General features: G+C 42.4%; 3 protein-coding genes across 13 annotated transcripts in view; 2 read left to right on the top strand and 1 right to left on the bottom strand.

Moving 5' to 3' along the window:
- The window catches only part of LOC105492213 (myosin light chain kinase 3), a 61181-nt gene extending 55860 nt beyond the window's left edge, over positions 1–5321 (top strand). For all 6 annotated transcript variants that reach the window (XM_011759226.3, XM_011759227.3, XM_024796168.2 and 3 more), the window contains one exon: positions 354–5321. In XM_011759226.3, coding sequence (XP_011757528.2) covers positions 354–413 — 60 coding nt within the window. In that variant the 3' untranslated portion in view covers positions 414–5321. The remainder of the gene's footprint in view (positions 1–353) is intronic.
- A 2880-nt stretch (positions 5322–8201) lies between these two features.
- Positions 8202–17547, bottom strand: LOC105492210 (origin recognition complex subunit 6). Of its 5 annotated transcripts, none has more exons than XM_011759217.3 (7): positions 17281–17547; positions 14857–14986; positions 13472–13635; positions 12839–12928; positions 11184–11296; positions 10699–10767; positions 8202–9021 (listed from the first exon to the last, which is right to left on the bottom strand). In XM_011759217.3, exons 2-7 carry the CDS (start codon positions 14902–14904, stop codon positions 8894–8896), a joined length of 612 nt encoding a protein of 203 aa, XP_011757519.2. In that variant the 5' UTR covers positions 14905–14986; positions 17281–17547; the 3' UTR covers positions 8202–8893. The 5 variants fall into 5 exon arrangements, with proteins under 5 accessions (XP_011757519.2, XP_011757518.2, XP_070940595.1 ...); XM_011759216.3 differs by lacking the exon at positions 17281–17547 and adding an exon at positions 16210–16530; XM_071084494.1 differs by lacking the exon at positions 17281–17547 and adding an exon at positions 16049–16067.
- The window catches only part of LOC105492212 (VPS35 retromer complex component), a 31254-nt gene continuing 23782 nt past the window's right edge, over positions 16630–24101 (top strand). Inside the window, exons 1-2 of one of the 2 annotated variants that reach the window (XM_011759221.3) lie at positions 16630–16648; positions 23363–23461. In XM_011759221.3, coding sequence (XP_011757523.1) covers positions 23447–23461 — 15 coding nt within the window. In that variant the 5' untranslated portion in view covers positions 16630–16648; positions 23363–23446. Of the gene's footprint in view, positions 16649–16747; positions 16854–23362; positions 23462–24101 lie in introns of those variants that run through there. The other variant, XM_011759220.3, reaches the window with a different exon arrangement.

Here is a 24101-nt window from a genome sequence, read left to right as displayed (position 1 = left end):
GGGAGGATCGCTTGAACCCAGGAGGTGGAGGTTGCAGTGAGTCAAGATCATGCCACTGCACTCCAGCCTGGGCAACAGAGCCAGACCCCATCCCCACCCCCACCCCCCCTTAAAAAAAAAAGAAAAAAAGGGGGTAGGATGATATATCTTCCCACTTCATATTTACTCCCAACATGCCCCTGAAAGTCATATGATTATTCTATAATTATTTTAGAAACTTGTTTTTCCTTTAGGTGATCAGATTTAAACCAACCCCAGCAGCTGGACTCACTTAAATCCTTTTATTGTTTCTTCATAAAGCAACTGGTCTGAAATATATGCTTTTTCTTTTCTTTTATTCTCTTTGCCTCAAGAAACATTTCTATGTGGTGACTGCTGCCAACAGGTTAAGGAAATTTCCGACTTCTCCCTAACCTTCAACTCTGCTGCTCCAGTGGGTCCAGAAATTACTGAGGCCAGTGGTGAAGTGAAGAGATGACTCGAAAATTTAAATAATTTGGCTTTTTGGTATTATTGATTCCACTTATTTTGTAAAAATGGTTATGGCTGCTGCCTTCCTTGTGGATGAAAAGTGGCTGTAAAGAAGCTTCCTAAGAACGTTTTTTTTCTGCCTTGTAAGATCACTACGTGTGAAATGCTCTGTGTACCTTTCAAATATACCTACTTTTGGTGGTAAGTGTAGGGATGCTTTAGGTGGGTACTTTGCATATGTCGAATTTAAATTCTAAACTCACACTGATTAAATAACTCAGTAGACTACTTTGCAGGGGCCATGTTATTCGTATTATCTCCTCCAGTACAAAGAATTCCTAGAATTTTGATTTGCTCAGGTATGAGCTGACATTTTATTGTACTACCCCATTCTTGTGTCAAGCCATGTGGATTTAGGACAGTGATCTTCAAACTTGCTTTAACTTATGCTCCCTCTTGAGAATCAGCATCACTTGAAATGTCAAAATATGTCAACTCTCATAGCCAAATCGGAGCAGTGATCATTTTGAATGTGTTTTTTAAATCTCCACACACCTGCACCTCTCTGGTAATTCTGCCCTGTCCTAACCCCTCTGTCTTAGTTACAAATTTCTGGTCTTGTAAGTCTGGAAGCTGATAGGCCATTTATGAAAGAGGTAAGAATGTAATGAGGTTCAGCTTTCTGAGAAAACACAGAAATGATACATCCTGAGACATCAAGGAAAGCGGCTCTTCTGCTGCCTCAGGCCGTAGCACGCTCGATGTTGTCACTCTACACGTACACTTCCTATATACATGTACAGTTGACCCTTGAACAGGGTTTGAACTGCACGGTCGACTTATACGTGGATTTTCTTCTGCCTTTGCCACCCCTGGGACAGCAACACCATGCTCTCCTCTTCATCCCACTCCGCAGCTTACTCAACAGGAAGATGACGAAGATGAACACCTTTATGATGATTCACTTAATGAATAGTAAATATATGTTCTCCTCCTTATGATTAAATAACTTTTCTCTAGCTTACTTTATTGTAAGAATACAGCATATAAGCCGGGTGCGGTGGCTCATACCCATAATCCCAGCACTTTGGGAGGCAGGCAGATCACTTGAGGTCAGGAGTTTGAGACCAGCCTGGCCAACACAGTGAAACCCCGTCTCTACTAAAAATACAAAAGTTACTGGGGCGTGGTGGCAGATGCCTATAATGTCGGCTACTCCAGAGGCTGAGGCAGGAGAATTGCTTGAACCCGGGAGGTGGAGTTTGCAGTGAGCCAAGATTGTACCACTGCACTCCAGCCTGGGCAACAGAGCAAGACTCCATCTCAAAAAAAAAAAAAAAAAAAAAAGACAGTATATGTATATATACACACACATGTACATGTGTATGTATGGGTGTTAATTGACTGTATATATGATTGATAGGGCTTCCAGTCAACAGTAGGCTATTAGTAGTTAAGTTTTTGGGGAGACAAAAGTTATACCCAGATTTTCAACATTGTTCAAGGGTCCACTGTACATTTAAACACTTTTCTGTATGCATTAGAGTAGCCCTGTGATCCCTTCACTGAAATCACACTGTTCTCAACATGGCAAGCAACTAACACTTTTTTTTTTTTTTTGAGACAGGGTCTCACTGTGTTGCCCAGGCTGGAGTGCAGTGGCGTGATCTTGGCTCACTGCAGCCTCTGCCTCCTGGGCTCAGGCGATCACGAGTAGCTGGGACTATAGGTGCCCACTGCTACACCCAGCTAATTTTTGTATTTTTAGTGGAGACAGGGTTTTGCCATGTTGCACAACCTGGTCTTGAGGTCAAGCGATCCACCTGCCTCAGCCTCCCAAAGTGCTGGGATTATAGGTGTGAGCCGCCACACCCAGCTTCAACTAACACATTTACAAACTTGTACATATGTATATTTAGATACTTTACCAACTTGCAAAATGGTTAAAAGGAGTACTTTGTTATTTAAAAATACACAATCTTTTAAATTTCCTTACTTCTACATGATTTTTGTGCTATTCCCATTTTTTTTCTCGGGTGAGCAGCTTTAGTTTTTTATTTTATTTTTTTGAGAGAGTCTTCCTCTGTCACCTAGGCTGGAGTGCACTGGTATGTTCTTGGCTCACTGCAACCTCTGCCTCCCAGGTTCAAGTGATCTTGTGCCTCAGCCTTCCAAGTAGCTGGGATTACAGGCATGTGCTGCCACGCCCAGCTAATTTTCGTTTTTTTTTTTTTTTTTTTTTTGAGGCAGAGTCTCGCTCTGTTGCCCAGGCTGGAGTGCAGTGGCCGGATCTCAGCTCACTGCAAGCTCCGCCTCCCGGGTTCACGCCATTCTCCTGCCTCAGCCTCCCGAGTAGCTGGGACTACAGGCGCCTGCCACCTTGCCTGGCTAGTTTTTTGTATTTTTTTAGCAGAGACGGGGTTTCACCATGTTAGCCAGGATGGTCTCGATCTCCTGACCTCGTGATCTGCCCATCTCGGCCTCCCAAAGTGCTGGGATTACAGGCTTGAGCCACCGCGCCCGGCCCTAATTTTCGTATTTTTAGTAGAGATGGGGTTTTGCCATGTTGGCCAGGCTGGTCTTGAACTCCTGACCTCAGGTGATCCACCTGTCTTGGCCTCCCAAAGAGCTGGGAATATAGGCGTGAGCCACTGTGCTTAGCCTCAGGTGAGCAGCTTTAGTCAATGTTGTGAATTTTAGATTTTAATTAGACATGCAACAGTTTCACCACCTTTCAGGATTTTTGTTCCAAAACAGAGGCTCTTCTTTTTTGATGGAGAGGTAGGCAGGTGGAGAGGTTATCCTGCTGCTGCAGTTCTCAGGTTGTTAAGTTTCCTCTGGAAGGCTAACCCTCGTTGGGAACAGTTTCAGTATCAGCAAGTGTAGGCCTGCTCCAAGTTGGTCAGCTGAAGAATGAACATCAGAAGACACAGCTGCTGGAAGTTGTCCTTTGATGAGACAGTGACAGTGATTTGGTAAAATGTCTTATTTTTTAAATGTCAGTTATCTTTCCTTAAAAGGTTTTTTGAGGGCAGCCTCCAGAAGGAGCTAGAGTGTGTATTTTGTAGTTCTATTGTGGTTCATACCCTCCTTTGGACTTAAGATTCTGGAGAATGCTAGAATCATCTCCCCAGAAAAAGGTAGTTAATTACCATATCTAGAGCAGCACTGCCCAACAAAAATATAGTACAGGCTATACACATAATTAAAACATTTCTAGTAGCTTCTCTAACAAAACTCATTGAAAATCAATTTTAATAATTTATATGTTAGTGTATCAAAAATATTTCAATACATAATCAAGATAAAATTGAGATATTTTACCAGCTACTAGGGAGGCTAGGGCCAGAGAATCGCTTGAATCCAGAAGGTGGAGGTTGCAGTGAGCCAAGAATCCGCCATTGAACTCCAGCCTGGGCAATAAGAGCAAAACTCTGTCTCAAAAAAAAGAGATTTTTATTCTTTTTCTCATACTAAGTCTCCAAAATCTGGTATACTTTACACTTAAAAACACATGTCAAGGCTGGGCATGGTGGCTCACATCTGTAATCCCAGCACTTTGGGAGGCCAAGGTGGGCAGATTGCTTGAGGCCAAGAGTTCGAGACCAGCCTGGCCAACATGGTAAAACCCCATCTCTAAAAATACAAAAATTAGCTGGGCATGGTAGTGCATACCTGTAATCCCAGCTACTTGGGAGGCTAAGGCACAAGAATCACTTAAACAGGAGGCAGGGGTTGCAGTGAGCTGAGATCACACTACTGCACTCCAGCCTGGGTGGCAGAGCAAAACTTTGTCCCCACCCCCCACCCCCCCCACACAAAAAATCTTGTCAATTCAGATGCTAAGTTTTCATCAGACGTACTTAATCTGTATTTAGATTTCTTTTTTTTTTTTTTTTTTTTGAGACGGAGTCTCGCTGTGTCTCCCAGGCTGGAGTGCAGTGGCGTGATCTCGGCTCACTGCAAGCTCCGCCTTCCGGGTTCACACCATTCTCCCGCCTCAGCCTCCCAAGTAGCTGAGACTACAGGCGCCCGCCACCACGCCCGGCTAGTTTTTTGTATTTTTAGTAGAGACGGGGTTTCACCATGTTAGCCAGGATAGTCTCGATCTCCTGACCTCGTGATCCACCCGCCTCGGCCTCCCAAAGTACTGGGATTACAGGCTTGAGCCACCGCGCCCAGCCTGTATTTATATTTCTTAAAACTTACTGTGGAAAAATGTATTTACATACTCAAGTTGTTTGAAATATAACTCACAGTTTTCCAATAACTGAAGTATCCACTTTTACCTGTATTAAAATCAAATAAAATTAGAAATTCAGTTCTGCAGTTGCACTAGCCACATTTTAAGTGTTTAATAGCCACATGTGGTTAGTGGCATTTATATTGGACAGGGCAGATCTAGAAAGAATCCTGTATCTATCAATTTTAATTTTTTTCCCTTTATGCTGTTATTCCTTACCTAGAGAAACAATTTCCCTCCAAAGTTCCTTTGAGGGGTCTGTTTAGGCCAGGCCCACACAAGTGAGCTATGTGGATTTTAGCATCCCTGATTTGAAATTTGAGGTTTTATGAAGCTTGAGTTTTTCTGGATTTTAGTACTTTGCTAGTATGTACTTAGCTCAAATATTTAATTGCAACTGTGTTGGGTCAACTATTTCTAATGGGACTTTTCCATGTGCATGTACAGTCACTGGAAACTGCTGGGCAGAGAAACTCGAAAAGGTAGTTGGGGCCCCCTCTTTTCACCTGTCAGATTGGTGAAGAATTGGTGAGGGTGTGAGGAAAATGGCATTCTCCCACTTTTGATGGATATGTATCCAAATAAAAGTCATGCCCATGCTTTCTTTCATCCAGTAATTTTATTTCTAGAAATTTATCCCTCTGTACTTGAACAATTGTATAGAGATTTATGCAAAATGATGTTTACTATAGCACAGTTGCTAATGGCCCAGTAGAAACAACCAACACATGCCTATTAGTTTGGTTTTAGTTAAATGAATTTTGCCATATCCATATAGTGGAATACCTCACAGCTGTTATAGATAGATCTAGATATACTGAAAGCCATTTTTTCTTAAAAAAATTATAGAATGTATATATGGTATCATCCCATTTGTGAAGAGACATATGCTTATATGTGCATTAAAAAATTGTAGGATATGCAAGAAACTTAACAGTGGAATGTGAAAAGTGGGTGATTGGAAGAGGTGGAATTCCACTTTTCATTTATCTTTCTGAACCTTTTGAATCTTTTTTTTTTTTTTTTTTTTTTTTTACAATAAGCACGTATTCCTTTTTTTTTTTTTCAAGATGGAGTCTTGCTCTGTTGCCAGGCTGGAGTGCAGTGGCGCAATCTCTGCTCACTGCAACATCCGCCTCCTGAGTTCAAGCGATTTTCCTGCCTCAGTCTCCCGAGTAGCTGGGTCTATAGGCATGCGCCACCACGCCCAGCTAATTTTTGTATTTTTAGTAGAGACAGGCTTTCACCATGCTGGCCAGGATGGTCTTGATCTCTTGACCTCGTGATCTGCCCACCTCGGCCTCCCAAAGTGCTAGGATTACAGGTGTGAGCCACTGTGCCTGGCCCGCATGTATTACTTTTATAATTAAAAATTCACAACTCAATGTCAAGTGTGAACCTTGTGTTGACCCTGATTTGAGCAAACAATAAAAAGATATTTTTGAGACATTTAGATTATGAATTTCACATTTGATGATAGAGTTACTATTAATTTTGTGAGGTGTGATATTGGCAATGTGGTTAAATGACTTCAGAGAAAAAGGAAGGTATAGTTAAGCAAGTATGGCAACATCTAATAATTTGGGTCTAGGTGATGTGTATGGGTTTCATTATACTGTCCTCTTTACTGTTGTATGTATTTGAAAACATGACAAAAAAACCTTTTAAATCAGTTAAACCATGAAGAACTGTTAAAGAAGTGAGCTTCCAAAAAGTGTTTATAACAGTACTGAAACACATGAATTCACTAACTAGTAAGCATCTATATTAGTCAGGGTTCTCTAGATGGACAGGAGATATATATATACACACATATATGTGTATATACATATATATATGTATATACATATATATGTATATAAAGGGGAGTTTATTAAGTATTAACTTACATGATCACAAGGTCCCACAATAGGCTGTCTGCAAGCTGAGGAGCAAGGAGAGCCAGTCCGAGTTCCAAAACTGAGGAACTTGAAGTCTGATGTTCGAAGGCAGGAAGCATCCAGCATAGGACAAAGATGTAGGCTGGGAGCTAGAAATCTAAATCTTGGCACCAAATAACAAATTACATAGCTTCTGTTTTTTTGAGATAGTCTCGTCTGTCACCCAGCCTGGAGTGCTGTGGCACGATCTCGGCTCGCTGCAACCTCCACCTCCCGGGTTCAAGCAATTCTTGTGCCTCAGCCTCCTGCATAGCTAGGACTACAGGCACAAGCCACCACACCTGGCTAATTTTTTGTATTTTTAGTAGAGACAGGGTTTCGCCATATTGCCCAGGATGGTCTTGAACTCCTGAGCTCAGGCAATCTGCCTGCCTCAGCCTCCCAAAATGCACTTCACAAATACAATAATAACTTTAATCCTCACAAGGCAGGTATTTCTACTTTAGCTATTGTTATTCTTTTTTTTTTTTTTAAGCGATGGGGTCTCCCTATATTGCCCAGGCTGGAGTGCAGTGGCTATTCACAGGTGTGATCATAGCATACTACAGACTTAAACTCTTTGGCTCAAGTGATCCTCCTGCCTTGGCCCCTGAGTAGCTGTGACTGTAGGTGCACACCACTGTGCCCAGCTTTTCTATTTTATAAATAGGAAAACTTAGGCTCAGTGAGATTTTGGGCTTTTGTTAGGGGAGAAGTAGCAGAGCCAGAATTTAAACCCAAGTGTGTGTGATTCCAAAGCTCATGTTTATTCCCCAATACCACAGGCCTTGCCAGACATGCTTATGTTGGGATCATTTGATTGTGGTATTTCTTTAGCCTTAGTCTGCTAAAGTTCTAAAACTAAAAAGGGTAGGGGGGAAAAAAGAGACATCACCTTTAGTCATTCTAGATCTATGTAGCAGGTATTCATTACTTGTAGCAGAAAAAAGGCAACCATTATTATTACTGATGCCATTCTAAGTAGATTTTAAAACATTTGGATGTAATCCCTTTATCATGGAAATATTTAATTATATCATATATTCTTAATTTTAGTTAAAATCATGTCTGGCATGATGTCTTTAGCAACTTCTTACCATCCATGAAACGGTCCTCTTCCATAGTCTTAAAACAAGTAGTATTTACTAAGTTTACATTTTTCAATATGTAGACATTAAAAAAGAAAAACTTGATTTTTTAAAAAGGTGCTAATGTTTAATTCATTATGAGACCTCCATATGTGAGATTCTTTCTCTATTCTAATATTTTCTAAATGCTTACTCATAGCAGGTACTGTGCTAAATGCTTTATATGTATTGGCTCAGAAACTCCTCTATATTATCTATGAGGTGGTACCATTTCTATTCCTACTTTATAGATGAGGCATAAAAAAGTTAATTATTTGCTAAAGGTTTCACAGGTGATAAGTGGCTGAGCAGGGTTTTAAAGTCTGATCTGAGTTTGTGGTCTGGCGGGCAGTGTGGCTCAGTGGACAGGAACCTGATAGAGGAGACATAGCTTTGAGCATAAGAAGGATTCCCCCAAACTGATGACAAGTACAACTTGAATGCATATACAAATAACATTTATTAAGTTAGGCTGTACAATAAATACCTCGCACAAAACCTGAAGTAAAAATCTGTAAGATGTCTTTCAGACTGAATTTTATATTCTGAATAAGACAAGGGACTGCCATTTATTTAAAACAAAGCAAAATGACTCCAATTCCATTTATTTATTTATTTATTTTGAGATAAGTCTCGCTCTGTCATCCAGGCTAGAGTGTGGTGGTGCGATCTCGGCTCACTGCAACCTCCGCCTCCCAGGTTCAAGTGATGCTCCTGTCTCAGCCTACTGAGGAGCTGGGATTACAGGCACGTACCACCATACCTGGCTACTTTTTATATTTTTAGTAGAGACGGGATTTCACCACGTTGGCCAGGTTGGTCTCGAGCTCCACCCACCTCGGCCTCCCAAAGTGCTGGGATTACAGGCATGAGCCACTGCACCCGGCCTCCAATTCCATTTTGTAGGAGAGCGCATGAGGCTATACCAATCAGGCGCTGTGGCTGGTCTAATGCCCACACCAGGGACCAGCCCACTGCCCAGACTTAGCCTCCGGGTAGGCTGCTTTGCTATTAAGGCAATAGTCTTAGGATCCTTGTTATAAAAGTTTAAACAAAATCCCAAAGCTCTCAAGTCTTCCTGGAGGTGGCAATGTACTATCAGTTTGGAATGCATACCAGTCTGGAAGCTGAAATTACTCTGCTGTAGCCTTTTGAGCATTGGCAGCATTTTCCAAAATTTTTCTTTTCCATTCTTCATAATCCTGTGTCAGATCTTCATCTTTCTGTGGTTTATGTGGCATCTCCTCTACCTTATTCATTTCTGACAGAAAATCATCAAAAGCAATTTCAAAATTCTTATGCTTAGAAATGAAATTTAAAAAAAGGTAAACCTGTTTAAATTGTCTAAAATAGAAAGGAAGACACTGAAATGAAGTGGAGAAACAGCAGTTATCACTTTTTTTGAGATGGGGTCTTGTAATGTTGCTCAGGCTGCACTCAAACTCCTAGGTTCAAATGATCCTCCCACCTCCACCTCCTGAGTAACTGGGACCATGGCTGGGACTATAGGCTCACACTACCACACCTAGCTTAGCTATCACTTTTTTCTCTCCCTTACACTCCAAGCATTCCAAGACATCTAACAATAGCTAACGTCTATCAAGCACTTAACTGGTGCTTGAGAGGCACTGAACCAAGTACTTTAAATGGCATTATTTCCTTTAACCCCTACTACACTCCATAATAGGCGATAATATTAATCACATTTTATAGATCAGGAAACTGAGGCTCACAGAAATTACAGACTTTCTTAGAATCCCATAGCCAGTGGCAGGGCATAATGGCTCATGCCTGCAATCCTAGCACTTTGGGAGGCGAAGGGGGCCGATCACTTGAGCCCAGGAGTTCAAGACCAGCCTGGACAACATAGTTGAGATCCCATCTCTACCAAAAATACAAAAATTAGCCAGTTGTGGTAGCACATGCCTGTAGTCCGAGCTATGCAGGAGGGTGAGGTGGGAGGATGGTTTGAGCTCAGGAGGGGGAGGCTGCAGTGAGCTGAGACCGTGCCACTGCACTCTAGCATGGGTGAGAGAACCAGGCCATGCCTCAAAAAAAAAAAAACAAAAAAAAAAAACCAAAAAACAAACAGACAAAAAATCACATAGCTGGTAGGTGATATTAAAACAATAATGCGCCGGGCGCGGTGGCTCACGCCTGTAATCCCAGCACTTTGGGAGGCCAAGGCGGGCGGATCACGAGGTCAGGAGATTGAGACCATCCTGGCTAACACAGTGAAACCTCGTCTCTACTGAAAAACACAAAAAATTAGCCGGGCATGGTGGCGGGCGCCTGTAGTCCCAGCTACTCGAGAGGCTGAGGCAGGAGAATGGCGTGAACCCGGAAGGCGGAGCTTGCAGTGAGCCGAGATCGCACCACTGCACTCCGGCCTGCGCGACAGAGCCAGACTCCGTCTCAAAAAAACAATAATGCAGCCATTTGCCTGAGATTGTCTTTGTAGCTAAAGCTCTTATAAGCAACCTGGAACTTAACTTGGAAACTTTTTTTTTTTTTTTTGTGGGGGGAAAAGAACCTCTGAAAGACAAAAATAATCCCCAGCCAATCACAACCAACCAACCAACCAGCTGACTGGCTGTACAACTAGAGACTTCCCATCAGACCATGCCCAGGTAAGACAAATACCTAGCTGTAGCTGCCCAGGCTGGTCTCGCACTCTTGGGCTCAAGCAATCCTCCCGCCTCAGCCTCCCAAAGTGCTGGGATTACAGGAATAAGCCACTGTGCCAGACCAGACATATTCTTAATTACCCAATACTGATGTTACTTCCATTATTGATTGCTTGGAAAACTGGTCTTATCAAATGATTCACAGTCAGAATTTACTTAAAACTGGACTCCTGTCAGGCAACCTGCTAGAGCAGCACTAGGCTGTTCACTGCATAAAATGTCAATGTCAGTACCGTGTTAGTAAAACTTACCCTTGGCTGGGGCTTCAACCACTATCTTCTTTTTCTTCCGTGGTGGAGCAGCTAATTCTCCAGGTTCTCCTTTAAGAAGTGTTATCAAGGTTAATTTTTCTCCTGTCCTCAATTTCAGTATTTGGGCATGTTTTGGATCACAAATAAAATTAGACACCTTAACTGATCAAATATGAGAAGGAGAAGACAAATGATCTTAGACTTCTCTTTTCTTTGGCTTCTCTTGTCAGACTTGAGAATCATTTCTATCCTGGCTTATGTATCTACAGGCTGGTATTTAACATGGGAACATGTTAATAAAGAATCTATTTTCCAGGCATAGATTCATGGAGTCATAGGTTAGAAACATCAATAAAAACATACCTGGTCCACATGTAATACAGAATTTAGGAAGCAGCCAGTTTACACATTTGAAAATATTTGACTTTTACAAACAAAAGTACTACATTTTCAAATGACACATTCTTGAACTACAGAATACTTACTGTCGATCTGCTGTCCAATCTTCTCTAGTTGTTTACACAGTCGATCAAATATAGCTTTTTTTACACCGGATGTGGCTACCATTTTGTTTTTATCCACTTTCAGCTTTAGAATCCTACAAAACAATTTCACAAGTTGCTTTTCTCAAAACCTGTATAGTTTTCTTCTCTGGGCAACCAGATAATGAACTTATTTTCTTTTTGACCATGCTTTAAGAGCCTCTAGTTTTTTCCTTCATTCCAAACATGTTATTATCTGTGCTAAGCTGTTTAGTTGTTTATTGGACTGAGAGTTAAAATGCACATGGGATCTGTTTTATAACAAAAGGAGTACATAAAAGACATTTGCTGTAGTGTTTCGTGACTTTTAGAACTCTTTAGTAAATCTCAGATTAATTTAATGAATGACAATCATAGGACTTTTGAATGTTCCACTCGTTTTAACTCACAGGATATTTATATTTATATTACAGGAATGTAACAACCCCACCCCACCCTGAAAATAAACTCTCCTAGTAACACTCCACAGCAACCACTAATTACAAACACAAAATAAGCTTTTTCTTCAGGATAATAGACCTGTCAAGACCTTTTCTTACTCAGCATAATATGGTTTCAAAAGTAGGGTTGACTAGTCTGTTTTCTACAATAACAGCTACATTCCCTCTTTATATGCACATACTTTTGTTGAATTGAAGAGATGTTTTCTACAAATGCCAATTAATACTCCTAGGTATGTAGCTAATAGAGCCAAGCATACCAAAATTAGTGAGTAGGTAATAAGAAATCCATTCTTTAAGGGCCAACTACATTTTGTTTTCTAAGGAGTTTTCTGGCAAGATAAAAACAAGACAATTTTAGACAAAGATATCAACTATTACTAATATTTCCAAGGTAACATTTCAGTATACACATAGATAACCCACAATTCTAAGATTCAGATGTGAGAATTTATCACTAAAATATGTTATAAATTCCTTCAAGAACAGTTGTAGCCAGTGCTTTTTTTTTTTTTTAAGAGACAGGGTGTTGCTGTGTTGCCTAGGCTGCAGTGTAGTAGCATGACCACAGTTCACTATAACCAAGAACTCCTAGGCTCCAGTGAGAATTCAGCCTCAGCCTCCTGAGTAGCTGAGAAGCAAGGACTAGAGGCATGCGTTGACACCTAGCTATTTTTTTTTTTTCCTTAAGAGATTCGGGTCTCACTATGTTGTCTAGGCTAGTCTTGAACTCCTTGCCTCAAGCAGTCCTCCTGCCTCCACCTCCCAAAGTGTTGGGATTCCAGGCAGGAGCCACCATGCCTGGCCCAGCCAGTACTTTAAAAAATATACGAGCAGAAAATCACATATGAAGATTGTTTTAATGATATCTCTTTTATAAGAGATATCATCTCTTATAAAAGGCAGGCTGAAATCAGAATTCCCAGCATATGTATACAGCTGCTATTTGGCTGGTGGAATTCTGACCACACTAGTTCCAAGTTGTTAGCTACATTATGGGATAAACTAGGAATATGGTCACTTGGCCAATATTCCTAATATTATTTCTAGGGGAAAATATGCTCTGAATTGATATCAACTAAATTAGAAGTATTCCTTGGGGATGAAAAACCAACTTGTAAATTGGTAACTTTACTGAATGTTCAATAAAATACTTACTTGCATGCTGAAAGCAGTGCAGCAGAAGTGAAAAGTGGCCTGGATAAGTCAAGATCTACTTGCTGTGTCTGGGGAAGACTGGACTCATAGCTAAAGGAGAAGTTATTGCAGAATTATCTGTTAGAAAATATTATTTGAAAAGAGACTGAAAGTGCAAACCAGAACTTACCAGCTTTTAAAACGGATGAGATATGTGTGCTGTCACTTAACATGAGTTATTTTTTTAAGACTGAAAATTAACCAGAATAGGACAATGGATAATTTGTATCTATCAGTATAAATTTTCTGGTGCGCCCCACTCCCCACCCCCCACCATGAAGTCTTGCTTTGTCATCCAGGCTGGAGTGCAGTGATGCATTCTCGGCTTACTGCAACCTCCACCTCCTGGGGTCAAGCAATTCTCCTGTCACAGCCTCCCGAGTAGCTGGGATTACAGGTGCATGACACCATGCCCAGCTAATTTTTGTATTTTTAGTAGAAATGGGGTTTCATCACGTTGGCCAGGCTGGTCTTGAACTCCTGACCACATGATCCACCCTACTCGGCCTCCCAAAGTGCTGGGATTACAGGTGTGAGCCACCACACCCCGCCTATTGGTATACATTTTCAATTAAGGTTCTTTATGCCCCATACCTTTTTAGTATCTTTGATGCCATATTCACTGCTTCTGTACAGCTAAACTGTACAGCTAGGTCTCTTATTCCAATATTTGAATTCAGGCCCAGTAAACACTCAAACGATTTAAGACAGCTCTGATATGTCTTCTTGTTCAAACCAGAAAGTTTAATTAAATAAGCCTGTGAAAGGAAACACACATACACAAATCATAAAAACTTTACATTCTATATATTAGTACCCTTAAACACTTGTTTAATAAGCAGTATAACTTTTCAAAGTTAATTTTGTGGCAAACCTTAATACCTAAAGGTTTAGCTTCATTTAGTAAAAAAATTGGTAATTATGTCAGGCTGAGGAAGTACTGCTTTCAAAGAGTTCAAACTATACAAAAGCAGGCAGCCATGCATATGCACAGATGATTTAAAATTATAACACAATACTAACATAGTCAAACAGGCAGTAAAAAACCACAGGAAACACATATATGGTTACTTGTGTTTATACAAAGGTGCTAACTGTTATTTATTGGGAAAAGGAAGGAGAGAAGTAGTGGGAGTGGAGTAGGGACGGGATGGGGCGGTGTGTGTGTGTGTGTGTGTGTGTGTGTGTGAAAGAGGAAAAGGAAAGTAGGAAAAGAAACAGGAGGCTCCACTGTGGGAAACCAGCTCTGTCTGGGAGACTTGAGTAAAGTTTCAATGTAACAATAAGACAGGGTCATGTAAGACAAATAGTTTACCAGAAGAGTACTACAGGAAAAAACAAGGTATTGCATTTTCAAAGCCACAAATCATTGAAGTGAAGAGTCTGTTAAGTGAATACTGTAGCTTGAGGCCAGGATTCAAGAGAGGCTGGAGGGTTTGATGGTCATCAGCAAAGCTTTGTTTTTAATATTACCATTTAATGAGTGTAACATTATGACACAGGTACCGTGTTAACGGTGTTATGTACGTTTAATCCTCCTCACAATAATCCAGCGAAATTGGATTTTATCTTCACTTTATGGATGAGGACACTGGAGGCTAACAGAACTAGCTAGTGTGGAGATTTGATCTCAACACGCAACTCCTCCTGACCCCAAAGCTTGTTCTCTCAAACACTGTGACATTGGAAGAAAAGCACAGGGGTTTGGACGTGCTTTAAAACGAGGGTAATGCTAGCAGCAATGTGGAAGATGGCCTCCAGCTGAGAAAGAGGTGGTCAGGGAAAACAGTGATGAGTAAAGAAAACATGGCAAAATTTTTTTCCAAAGCAAAATGATTCTACAGTATTTCCAGAATAACATGCAAGAATAGCCAGACCAATCTAAAACAAGGGATTTTACTGGGGTTTAGTTCAACCAAAAGTTAAAAGAGCTTCACTGTTACACTGGATTATTCAGACATTCGGTGGGACCTACTTACCCTGTCCAAGGGACACTTCATCCAGGAAGCTGCAAGGTCCAGGCACATGACTGCACTGCTGGTCTCCGTGGTGCGCGCAGAGAGGCCGACACACTTCACCCGGGACAGGCGCAAGTACTCCTCTGCTTTCCTGGTTAAAAGGGCAGTGTGTTTGCTACAACTTATTCAGAAGTTTGCTCAACACGTTGGTAAACAATGAATACAGCCTGGTTAGCTTCACACTAAACCTAACTCCTGTGGCACGTTTATCTGGGGCTGGGAATGAAGGTCATACCTCTGGGGAGAGGAAGACAGAACCAGCACTGACTCCGAACATCACTGTGCTCAAATGCTTTCAGGCAAAAGGAAGTTAAATTTCGACAAAAAAATAACCCTTCTTTCCTCCTTCCATTATTGGAACAAGCATGAACTATCACAGAGGCAGGCAGGTTAGACCAGGGTTCCTCCTTTCCTCCTATTCCTTTAAATCAGTAGTTCTTAAACTTAATTGTAGGCGAGAATCACCTTGGGGGCTTGTGAAAACAAATTACTGGGTCCCAGGCCGAGTTACTAATCAGTAGGCTTGAGGTGGGACCGAAGAATTTGTATTTCTAACAAGAGACAAGATGATATGGCTGTTGCTGGCCCAGGAACCACATTTTGAGAACCACTGTTCTAAACGACTACCGAGTCTTGCAGGTGTGTCTTCAAATCTTTTAAGTGCTCTATTCCTTGCCTTCCCTCGCCTGACTGCTCCACGTTTTAGCTACAATGGCTTTATTTCGAACCCCGGATCCCGCTTCCCATCTCAAGGCTTTTGCAGGAGCTGTCGTCCCTGCCTGGGCAGCTCTTGCCATATCTTTCCTCGCCTAGCACCTGCCATCAATCCGGCCTCAGCGGGAACAGCGCCCGCTTTTCCGAGTTTTTGTTGTTTTGTTAAAGGCAGCCGCTAGGCCGCGCTCCACCCCACGCCCAGTGGTTCTGGCACACGGCCCGGTTAAGGTCCTCGCCCTTATAGACAACGGAGTCTGCGCCGCGTTGTCGGGTTCCCTGCTGTAAACCCGACTGCAGTAGGCGTTGGCGGAATGAGCGACAAATTCTCCCTGGCTCATTTTTCTACCACCGTGCTACCCGCGGACAGGGCTGGCTGTTCCCAGGGACGTTTGCCATCACCGTTTGCTATCGCCCTTCTTGCCATCTCATTCAAGCTTACGGCCGGGAAGTTTCTCTTTAAGTAGGCCCTAAACCCCCCGCGGCCCCAGCGCTCCCCGTCACTTCCGCGCCGCCCGACGCCTGGGAAGGGCGCCGGCCTCGCCTGAGGGCCCAGGGCCGCGAGGCGGGAGCCCAGCCCTGGTCTTGCGCGGCCGAACTCACCTCAGCATGTCGGGCTCGGCAAGGCCCAGGCGCCGGGCTAGGCGCCCGATCAGCTCCGACCCCATAGCGCCGGGACTAAAGCGAACAACTCGGGCAAAAGCCGCGGAGCAATGAAACCCGCGCGCAAAGGCTGCACCAGCCAGTGAGAGCCAGGCCCCACCCCCGGCTCATGTGGATTGGTTGGGACAGTACATTGAGACCGTCCCACAAGCCAATCAGGGTCTTCCTTTTGCGCATGCGCATCACTAGCCCACTCGCCAAGGCAGATATGGTGAATGTGGACTTGTAGGCTTTCCCTCCTTCCATTCCTTTCTTCTTGACAAACTCATCACACACTGCCTTTCCCTCCTGTTGTCTCCTGTCTGCCGCCGGGGGATCCCCACTGCGCTGCACCGACCGCCCACTCTCACACGCTGTGGTGAGATTGGCTGGCGCCCAGGTCCGTCCATCTAGCGTTAAGTGGCCGGGGCCAATAAGCACGCGAGACTTCGGTTCCTAGAAGTAGGCCAATCAATGAGCAGCCTGTAGGGCCCGGGGGTGGGGCTAGAGAGGGCGGGGCTTGGAGGGGCCGCAGCGTCACATGACCGCGGGAGGCTCCGCGCGGGGTGGGTGCTCCTTGCTGCAGGCTCTGGGGAGTCGCCATGGTGAGTGTTGAGGGGGCAGTAGCACCCTAGCCGACCCTCCTTGTAGTCCCTGCTCTCTCCCACCGCCCCGGGCCCTAGCGAGTGGAGAAGAGGCCCCAAAGACCGTTCGGGACTAAGACCAGCCCGATTTGGCCTGCGGGATAGGGGACAGGAGGAGAAAGGCCGCGGGCAGGCTGATCCGGGCCGGGGTGGGCGGCGGCTCCTGGCTGCGGCCGTTGCTGAGAGACGGGGCGGCCTCTCTGTGGGGGTGACTTGGCCTGTAGGCTTTGGGGTCCATGAAGGCCTGCGGCCTCCTGTAAGTGGAATCGGCCGCCTGCCCGCCACGAGGGGACCCGTAGTCCAAGGTCTGAGCATCTGGCCCCCTGGGCGCGCGGAGGCCCTGAGATCGGAGTTGGCGCCAGGACCCGCCCAGATGTTGCGTTTCTACCTTTGTGCCTAGTTGTGCTCAGCCGTCCTCACGCCCTCCTGGAGGGGTCGCAGTGGTTCCTTGGCTTTTCTTGGCCTCATACCCGCCTTCGGCTGCAGTGTTTGTCAGCGAGTTCTGGGGACCTGCTTACATGAATTTCCTGGAAGGAATCAGGCTGTCTTCTAATCCTGACGGTCGGAAAGGAGACTGATTGTTTCCTTTAGCATTTGTGCGTTGGGCGCACCTTGGCTCTTTTGTCTCTCGGTTGATGAAATCCAAGTATTTGACTTGCTGGAAGCAGTCCTTCTCCTTAGGGCCCCTCTATGACGGCAGCAAATCGTGGTGTGGCTGTTGGCCGGTAAACTTGAACTTCCTCAAAATGTGAATTTTTCTGTCTGGTTCCCACAAAGGCAAGTTGTCACTTGCATTTTATTAGCGTTTGACATAGCCTGCACTGTGCAAATAAATTTTTTGAGTATATACTCTATGTCCGCTTTAATTATCTTACTCACTCTGTGTAGACAGGCTTCTGTAAATCTGTAAGCCTGGAAACAGATTTCACTTTAACTGTCTTAGTGCCGGAAAGGATTGTTTTACAAATACTATTTTCATATAACATTGCCTTACAAGGTGATTTTTGTCTGTTTCTCAGAATATTTGCAATTGGGAATTGAAACAAGACCGGCGCAAAATTTAACTTTAGGATTTGTGTGTTTCCCAGCGTTTATGGATTGACATTTATATTGTTTTGTAATGGAAAACACTTAATTGAGGTTGTATTACGCACTCCGATTCTTTGTTGGGTGAACCAGTTGGGAGCAATCAGCCAGACACACAATCTTGTCCTCATGAATTTTACTGGGAAAGGAAACTTGAGTATTCGTTCTTTCACAGTCACTGTCTATAATTTAGGCAGGTCGTTTAGTCTTCTTGGTGTCGCACTTTTGCATCCGAAAGAAGGTGTTGGCCCCTTTGGCCCTTCCAAGCCCTAAACTTCTAGAATCCACTTCAATTCATCAAACATCTTGTGTGCCTTTAGTGTCACGGACTGTGGCACTGGGTTCCAATGTCGAACTTAAGAGGCTACTGTGGGAGATAAGCTTGTAGAACTTAACTGTAATACAGTGTGTGGATTGCTTTACTAACATTGTCAACTCAGTGCTTTGGGGTCATGGAGGGATAGTTTTGCCTGGGGATTTTGGGAGGAACTACAGGAAGTAACGTGAACTGAGACTATAAAGAGGGTGGACAGAAATTCTCCAGGTGGAAAGAAAAGGTATTGCTAATAGATGAAGCCAGAAAGTTCAGTGTGCTCCATCAAAGGATTCTTGGGAATATGTATTGGAAATGAAGTTAGAGCCATTTGGTGTTCAAATTACATTTTGAAGTTCTTATGCCCTCATCATCCTTATTTCTCTCTACTTCAGTTGTCAATGTATGCCCTGTCATTTTTAAAATAGTTCTTTCATTAACATGATATTCTGTATCTTTGTTTGAAGAGATGAGTGTTACATTTGGTTTACCTTGTACTGTCAGATTACATCTACAGCATATGAGCAGGGAGATTGAACCACAATAGGTTTCTGACGTAAGTGGAGATAATTATTTGTATCTAAACTGAATAATAATTGTAGCACTTATTAAGTGCTTATTACTAAGTAGTAGGCACGTTTTGAGCTTTGGTTTCATTTGTTCTTCATAACAGTGGTGGGGGTGCTCTCATCTCTGTTTCATAGAAGAGGAAACAAAAGCACATTGTTTGAATGGAGAGTAGTTTTCCAAGTGATCAGTTCATGATGACCTTTGCTTTGCTCTGCACCTTATAACTGTAGTCTTGAGAGGGCTGTTTGTGGGTCTCAAGCTAAAATGGGCCTAATCACAAATGTTAATTTGATCCCCATTCTGTAGGGTTTCCATTTTCTTCTGATCCGTGTAGCTGTGAAGTACAGTCATTTACAAATGGAAAACTGCTTTAATGATTTAGGAAACATTGGTTAATTGACTTGTGTTTAATGATAGCGTGTTCATATTATAATTGTTAAGGCTCTATGTGACCCTTCCTAGGAAGGCATCAAGAATAGCCCTTAGAATAGCTGTTGCTAGCATAACTACACTGTTTTATGAGTAATATATAAAAATAGACTGCATTACTATAGCTTTATGTCTTCATTTGTAGCTTACTTTGTAATAAGTCATTCTGTAATCTTCAACATTTTGTATTTACATTTCTATTTTAAGCCCAGTTGAGACAAAATAGAAGAATTTTCCTAAAATTGCATTCCTTTGTTTGTACATCTCTAAATCTTTCTAGTCATTCTATACAAATGTTTTTGTAGCTGTTTGTAACCTCTTTGTAGCCACAGTTTCATTTGCTATGTAATAAAAATTATCGTACACAACAGCCAAAAGATGGAAACAACCTACATGTCAATGGATAAGCAAAATGTAGTATGTGTATATATATATATATATAGATATATAATGAAATATTTCGTTTTTAAAAGGAGGGAAATTCTGACACATACTGCAACATGGATGAACATTGAAGATATTATAGTCAGTGAAATAAGTGAGACATAAAAGGAAAAATATTGTGTGATTTCACTTATATGAAGTATATAGAGTAGTCAAACTCAGAGAAAAGAAGGTAGGATTGCCTGGGGGATCGGAATGGGAGTTTAATGGCTACAGTTTCCATTTGCATTTGTAAAGATAAAAAGTTTTAGAGATAGATGGTGGTAACTGTATTAATGTGGATGTACTTAACTTAGTGCCACCGAACTGCACATTTAAATGTGGTTAAAATGGTAAATTTTCCGTACATTTTACCACTATAGTAAGTCATTTTTAATTAAAATATCCAGATGTATCTTAAAGAAAAATAAAAAAAATTCAGATGTATCACTGTTTATCTCTAAATGGATCAGTTGAACTTAATGAAATCCATTGATTCAAATTATTATTAAATCTATTGCATCCAGAGGTAAGGAGCCAAAATATTCCACATGATGGCCTGGTTTCACTAAAGTTCAGAGAAGACTAGCCCATGATGAGTAGTAAATTTCATTAAGTCAGAATCTTTAAATGCTGGTGGTCATCCTTGCCTCTGAAACTAGCATTTTATGGTGATAGTTCTGCTGGGATAAATTCATGTTCCCTTTAAGTGAAGTTTAAAAGATACCTAACTTTTTCTTTGAAATTTTTTTTTTTTTTTTTTTTTTTTTTTTTTTTTTTGGAGACGGAGTCTCGCTCTGTCGCCCAGGCTGGAGTGCAGTGGCCGGATCTCAGCTCACTGCAAGCTCCGCCTCCCGGGTTTGCACCATTCTCCTGCCTCAGCCTCCCAAGTAGCTGGGACTACAGGCGCCCGCCACTTCGCCCGGCTATTTTTTGTATTTTTTAGTAGAGACGGGGTTTCACCGTGTTAGCCAGGATGGTCTCGATCTCCTGACCTCGTGATCCGCCCGTCTTGGCCTCCTCCCAAAGTGCTGGGATTACAGGCTTGAGCCACTGCGCCCGGCATTTCTTTGAAATTTGTTTAGCCGGGTGCGGTGGCTCAAGCCTGTAATCCCAGCACTTTGGGAGGCTGAGACGGGCGGATCACGAGGTCAGGAGATCGAGACCATCCTGGCTAACACGGTGAAACCCCGTCTCTACTAAAAAATACAGAAAAAGTAGCCGGGCGAGGTGGCGGGCGCCTGTAGTCCTAGCTACTCCAGAGGCTGAGGCTGGAGAATGGCATGAACCCGGGAGGTGGAGCTTGCAGTGAGCTGAGATCAGGCCACTGCACTCCAGCCTGGGCGACAGAGCGAGACTCCGTCTCAAAAAAAGAAAAAAGAAATTTGTTTGTGCTTCTGAGGAAGAGTGCTTGCAGCAGAGCTCAGTTTACTAGAGTTAGTCATGGGAAAAAAAGGGGAGATGCATGGCATTGCTCATTATTCAGTTAATATTTTTCTTTTTTTTTTTTTTTTTTTTTTTTTTGAGACTGAGTCTGGCTCTGTCGCCCAGGCTGGAGTGCGGTGGCCGGATCTCAGCTCACTGCAAGCTCCGCCTCCCGGGTTCACGCCATTCTCCTGCCTCAGCCTCCCGAGTAGCTGGGACCACAGGCGCCCGCCACTTCGCCCGGCTAGTTTTTTGTATTTTTTAGTAGAGACGGAGTTTCACCGTGTTAGCCAGGATGGTCTCGATCTCCTGACCTCGTGATCCGCCCGTCTCGGCCTCCCAAAGTGCTGGGATTACAGGCTTGAGCCACCTCTTTCCAAAATTAGAACAAGAGAAAGTTTTCAATTTTTATAAAAAACTATGCTAGTTCAGACGTGGGTTTTATGTGACTCACGTTTCTTTGTTAATCTCAAAATGAAATGTTGTTTTACTTTTCTTAGTTAATGAAACAGACTAGATTTTACTTGCAGGTTGATGTGTAAGTCCTTGCCTTCCACCTCTTCAACTCATTGTGTGAGAAGCATTTTGTCTTTAGTCATTGTTTTAAAAAATAAAAGTGAAATGACATAACGTAAAATTAATGATTTTAAAGTGAACAATTTAGTGTGCTCACAATACTGTACAATCACCACCTCTGGCTTTAAAACATTTTCCCCACCCCCAAAAGAAACCCAGTACCCATTAAGCGATTATTCCTCTCAGCCTCCCTCCTGGTGATCAGCAGTCTACTTTCTGTTCTTGTACAGAATATTTCATTTAAGAGGAATCATACAACATATGGCTTTTTGTGTCTAGCTTCTTTCATTTAGCATGATGTTTTCTAGGTTTGTTCATGTAGCAATACTTCATTCCTTTTTATGTTTGAATAATATTCTGTAATTGTATATATGTACCACAATTTGTTTATTCATCCATTAATTATTCAGTCATTTTTTTGTTAAATATCTAAATGTTCTAAAACCAGTGTATTCATTTATGCAGTGAACATTTATGGAGCACCCATTATGTGTCAAGCAGTGTGTTGGGTCGCAAGGATGTAAAAATGACCATCATTTATAATGATAATGTGATGCATGCTGTGGTGGAGATGTAAACCGTGTTTATATGACTTGAAGAAGTGGTTAATTCTTCTTGACAGGGAGATTGAATTCATTTTGCAAGCAGACTTTTGCTGATGGGAAAGAGAAGAGTGTCTAGACATATTTTGTCCACTGTAGCTGTAGATCAGTACATTTGAAATGATGTAAGCTATTTGAGGGCAGTGCTCTTTATTGTTTTCTACTGTAAGTCACTAACAATTTCGGCTATTTTATTTCTAGGCTGTTTAGTCTTGTTATATATTGCCAAGGAGGGGCTGGTCAGTGTTCTTGTAAACTAGTTCCTTAGTCTGTCTAAGAATAGACTGAAATGCAGATGATAAGTAGTCTAGGGGAAAAGAGAGGCTTTAGAGACTGGTTTCAGCTATACCTATCACAAGATTTCGATTGGTCAGATGGCTTTGTCTGGGTTTGATTCAGAGTGTGTTAGCAGAACACAGCCATGAACTACCACCGCAAGTTTCTTTGATGTCAGCTTACTACAAGAATGTTGAGTCAGTTTCTGAGAGAGAGGCAATTCTCTGTACACATACTGTTCTCCTTTGTCAGTCTTATTCTGTTAACTTCAGTGATGGGGCATGGCTCTGTGTGCAGCAGCTGTTAATAATTGGTAAATGGGCCGGGCGCGGTGGCTCATGCCTATAATCCCAGAACTTTGGGAGGTCGAGGCAGGCGGATCACGAGGTCAGGAGATCGAGACCATCCTGGCTAACACGGTGAAACCCCATCTCTACTAAAAAATACAAAAAAAATTAGCCGGGCATGGTGGTGGCCGCCTGTAGTCCTAGCTACTCGGGAGGCTGAGGCAAGAGAATGGCTTGAACCTGGGAGGTGGAGCTTGCAGTGAGCCAAGATCGCACCACTGCACTCCAGCCTGGGCACAGAGCGAGACTCCGTCTCAAAAAAAAAAAACAAAAAACAAAATAATTGGTAAATGGGTCTGAGGTATAGAGCTGGATTGATCCTTTTGTGACAGTCTTGGAGAAGGACTATGGCTAGAACTATAGAAATAACATATTTACTAGAAGAATGTGCTCGAGACCTCAGTGGAATTTTTTATTTTTCAGCCTACAACACAGCAGTCCCCTCAGGATGAGCAGGAAAAGCTCTTGGATGAAGCCATACAGGCTGTAAAGGTCCAGTCATTCCAAATGAAGAGATGCCTGGTAAGAATGGAAATGTGGGAGGCACAGTTGCAGTTCGTGTGTTCCTAAGGAAGCATGTGCAGTGTTTTCTAGAGTTAGGTGGCACCACTGTTTCTGGTAAATCTAATCTTCACTGTCCACCAGCATTTATCTTCAGTCTTATCTTCCTCAAGCACTGTGTGGAGCAATTTCAACAAAGAGGCCTGTTTACTCACATGTATATTTTTGGTTTGGGATTGTCTGTCTTCCCTACTAGAATACATGCTTATAAGAGCAAGAGGCTTTTCCTTTTATTTACGCATTACTGTAATATTACCACATCAGTGTCTGACCAGAATTACTAGCCTCCTTGGTTCTATACCTCGGACCTGAGGAGTACTTAACATATAACAGGTACTCTGTAAATGTTTGTTGAATGAATGAATTTAAATGCTTTGCATTTGAATTATTCAGCTTTTTTTCTAAATAACTTGAAAACTTTAATTTCTTTCCTGAATATATTTATTATAGAAGATAGCTTAAAAATTATACTTAACACTTATTTATATATTTTCATATTCTAAAAGATAAAGTAAGAGAGAATCTGTGTAGATACTGTAGATTCTCTGGATTAAAAGATAAGGAATTGAGCCAAATTGGTTGGTACTTCAAGCTATAAATT

The sequence above is a fragment of the Macaca nemestrina genome, chromosome 18 (assembly GCF_043159975.1).
Source record: "Macaca nemestrina isolate mMacNem1 chromosome 18, mMacNem.hap1, whole genome shotgun sequence".
Lineage (NCBI taxonomy): Eukaryota > Metazoa > Chordata > Mammalia > Primates > Cercopithecidae > Macaca > Macaca nemestrina.
The sequence above is the reverse complement of the archived record's forward strand: the minus strand, read 5'-3'. Positions and strand labels throughout refer to the sequence as shown.

Excerpts from the sequence above, each read along its gene's own strand:
- LOC105492210 (XM_011759216.3), bottom strand. The coding sequence starts at position 16,274 with ATGGGGTCGGAGCTGATCGGGCGCCTAGCCCGGCGCCTGGGCCTTGCC. Across the intron at positions 13,636-14,856 it reads TGAAGTGTCCCTTGGACAGG|GCTTATTTAATTAAACTTTC; the intron begins GTAAGTAGGTCC and ends TTCCTTTCACAG. Across the intron at positions 12,929-13,471 it reads GCATCAAAGATACTAAAAAG|CTATGAGTCCAGTCTTCCCC; the intron begins GTATGGGGCATA and ends CTTCTCCTTTAG.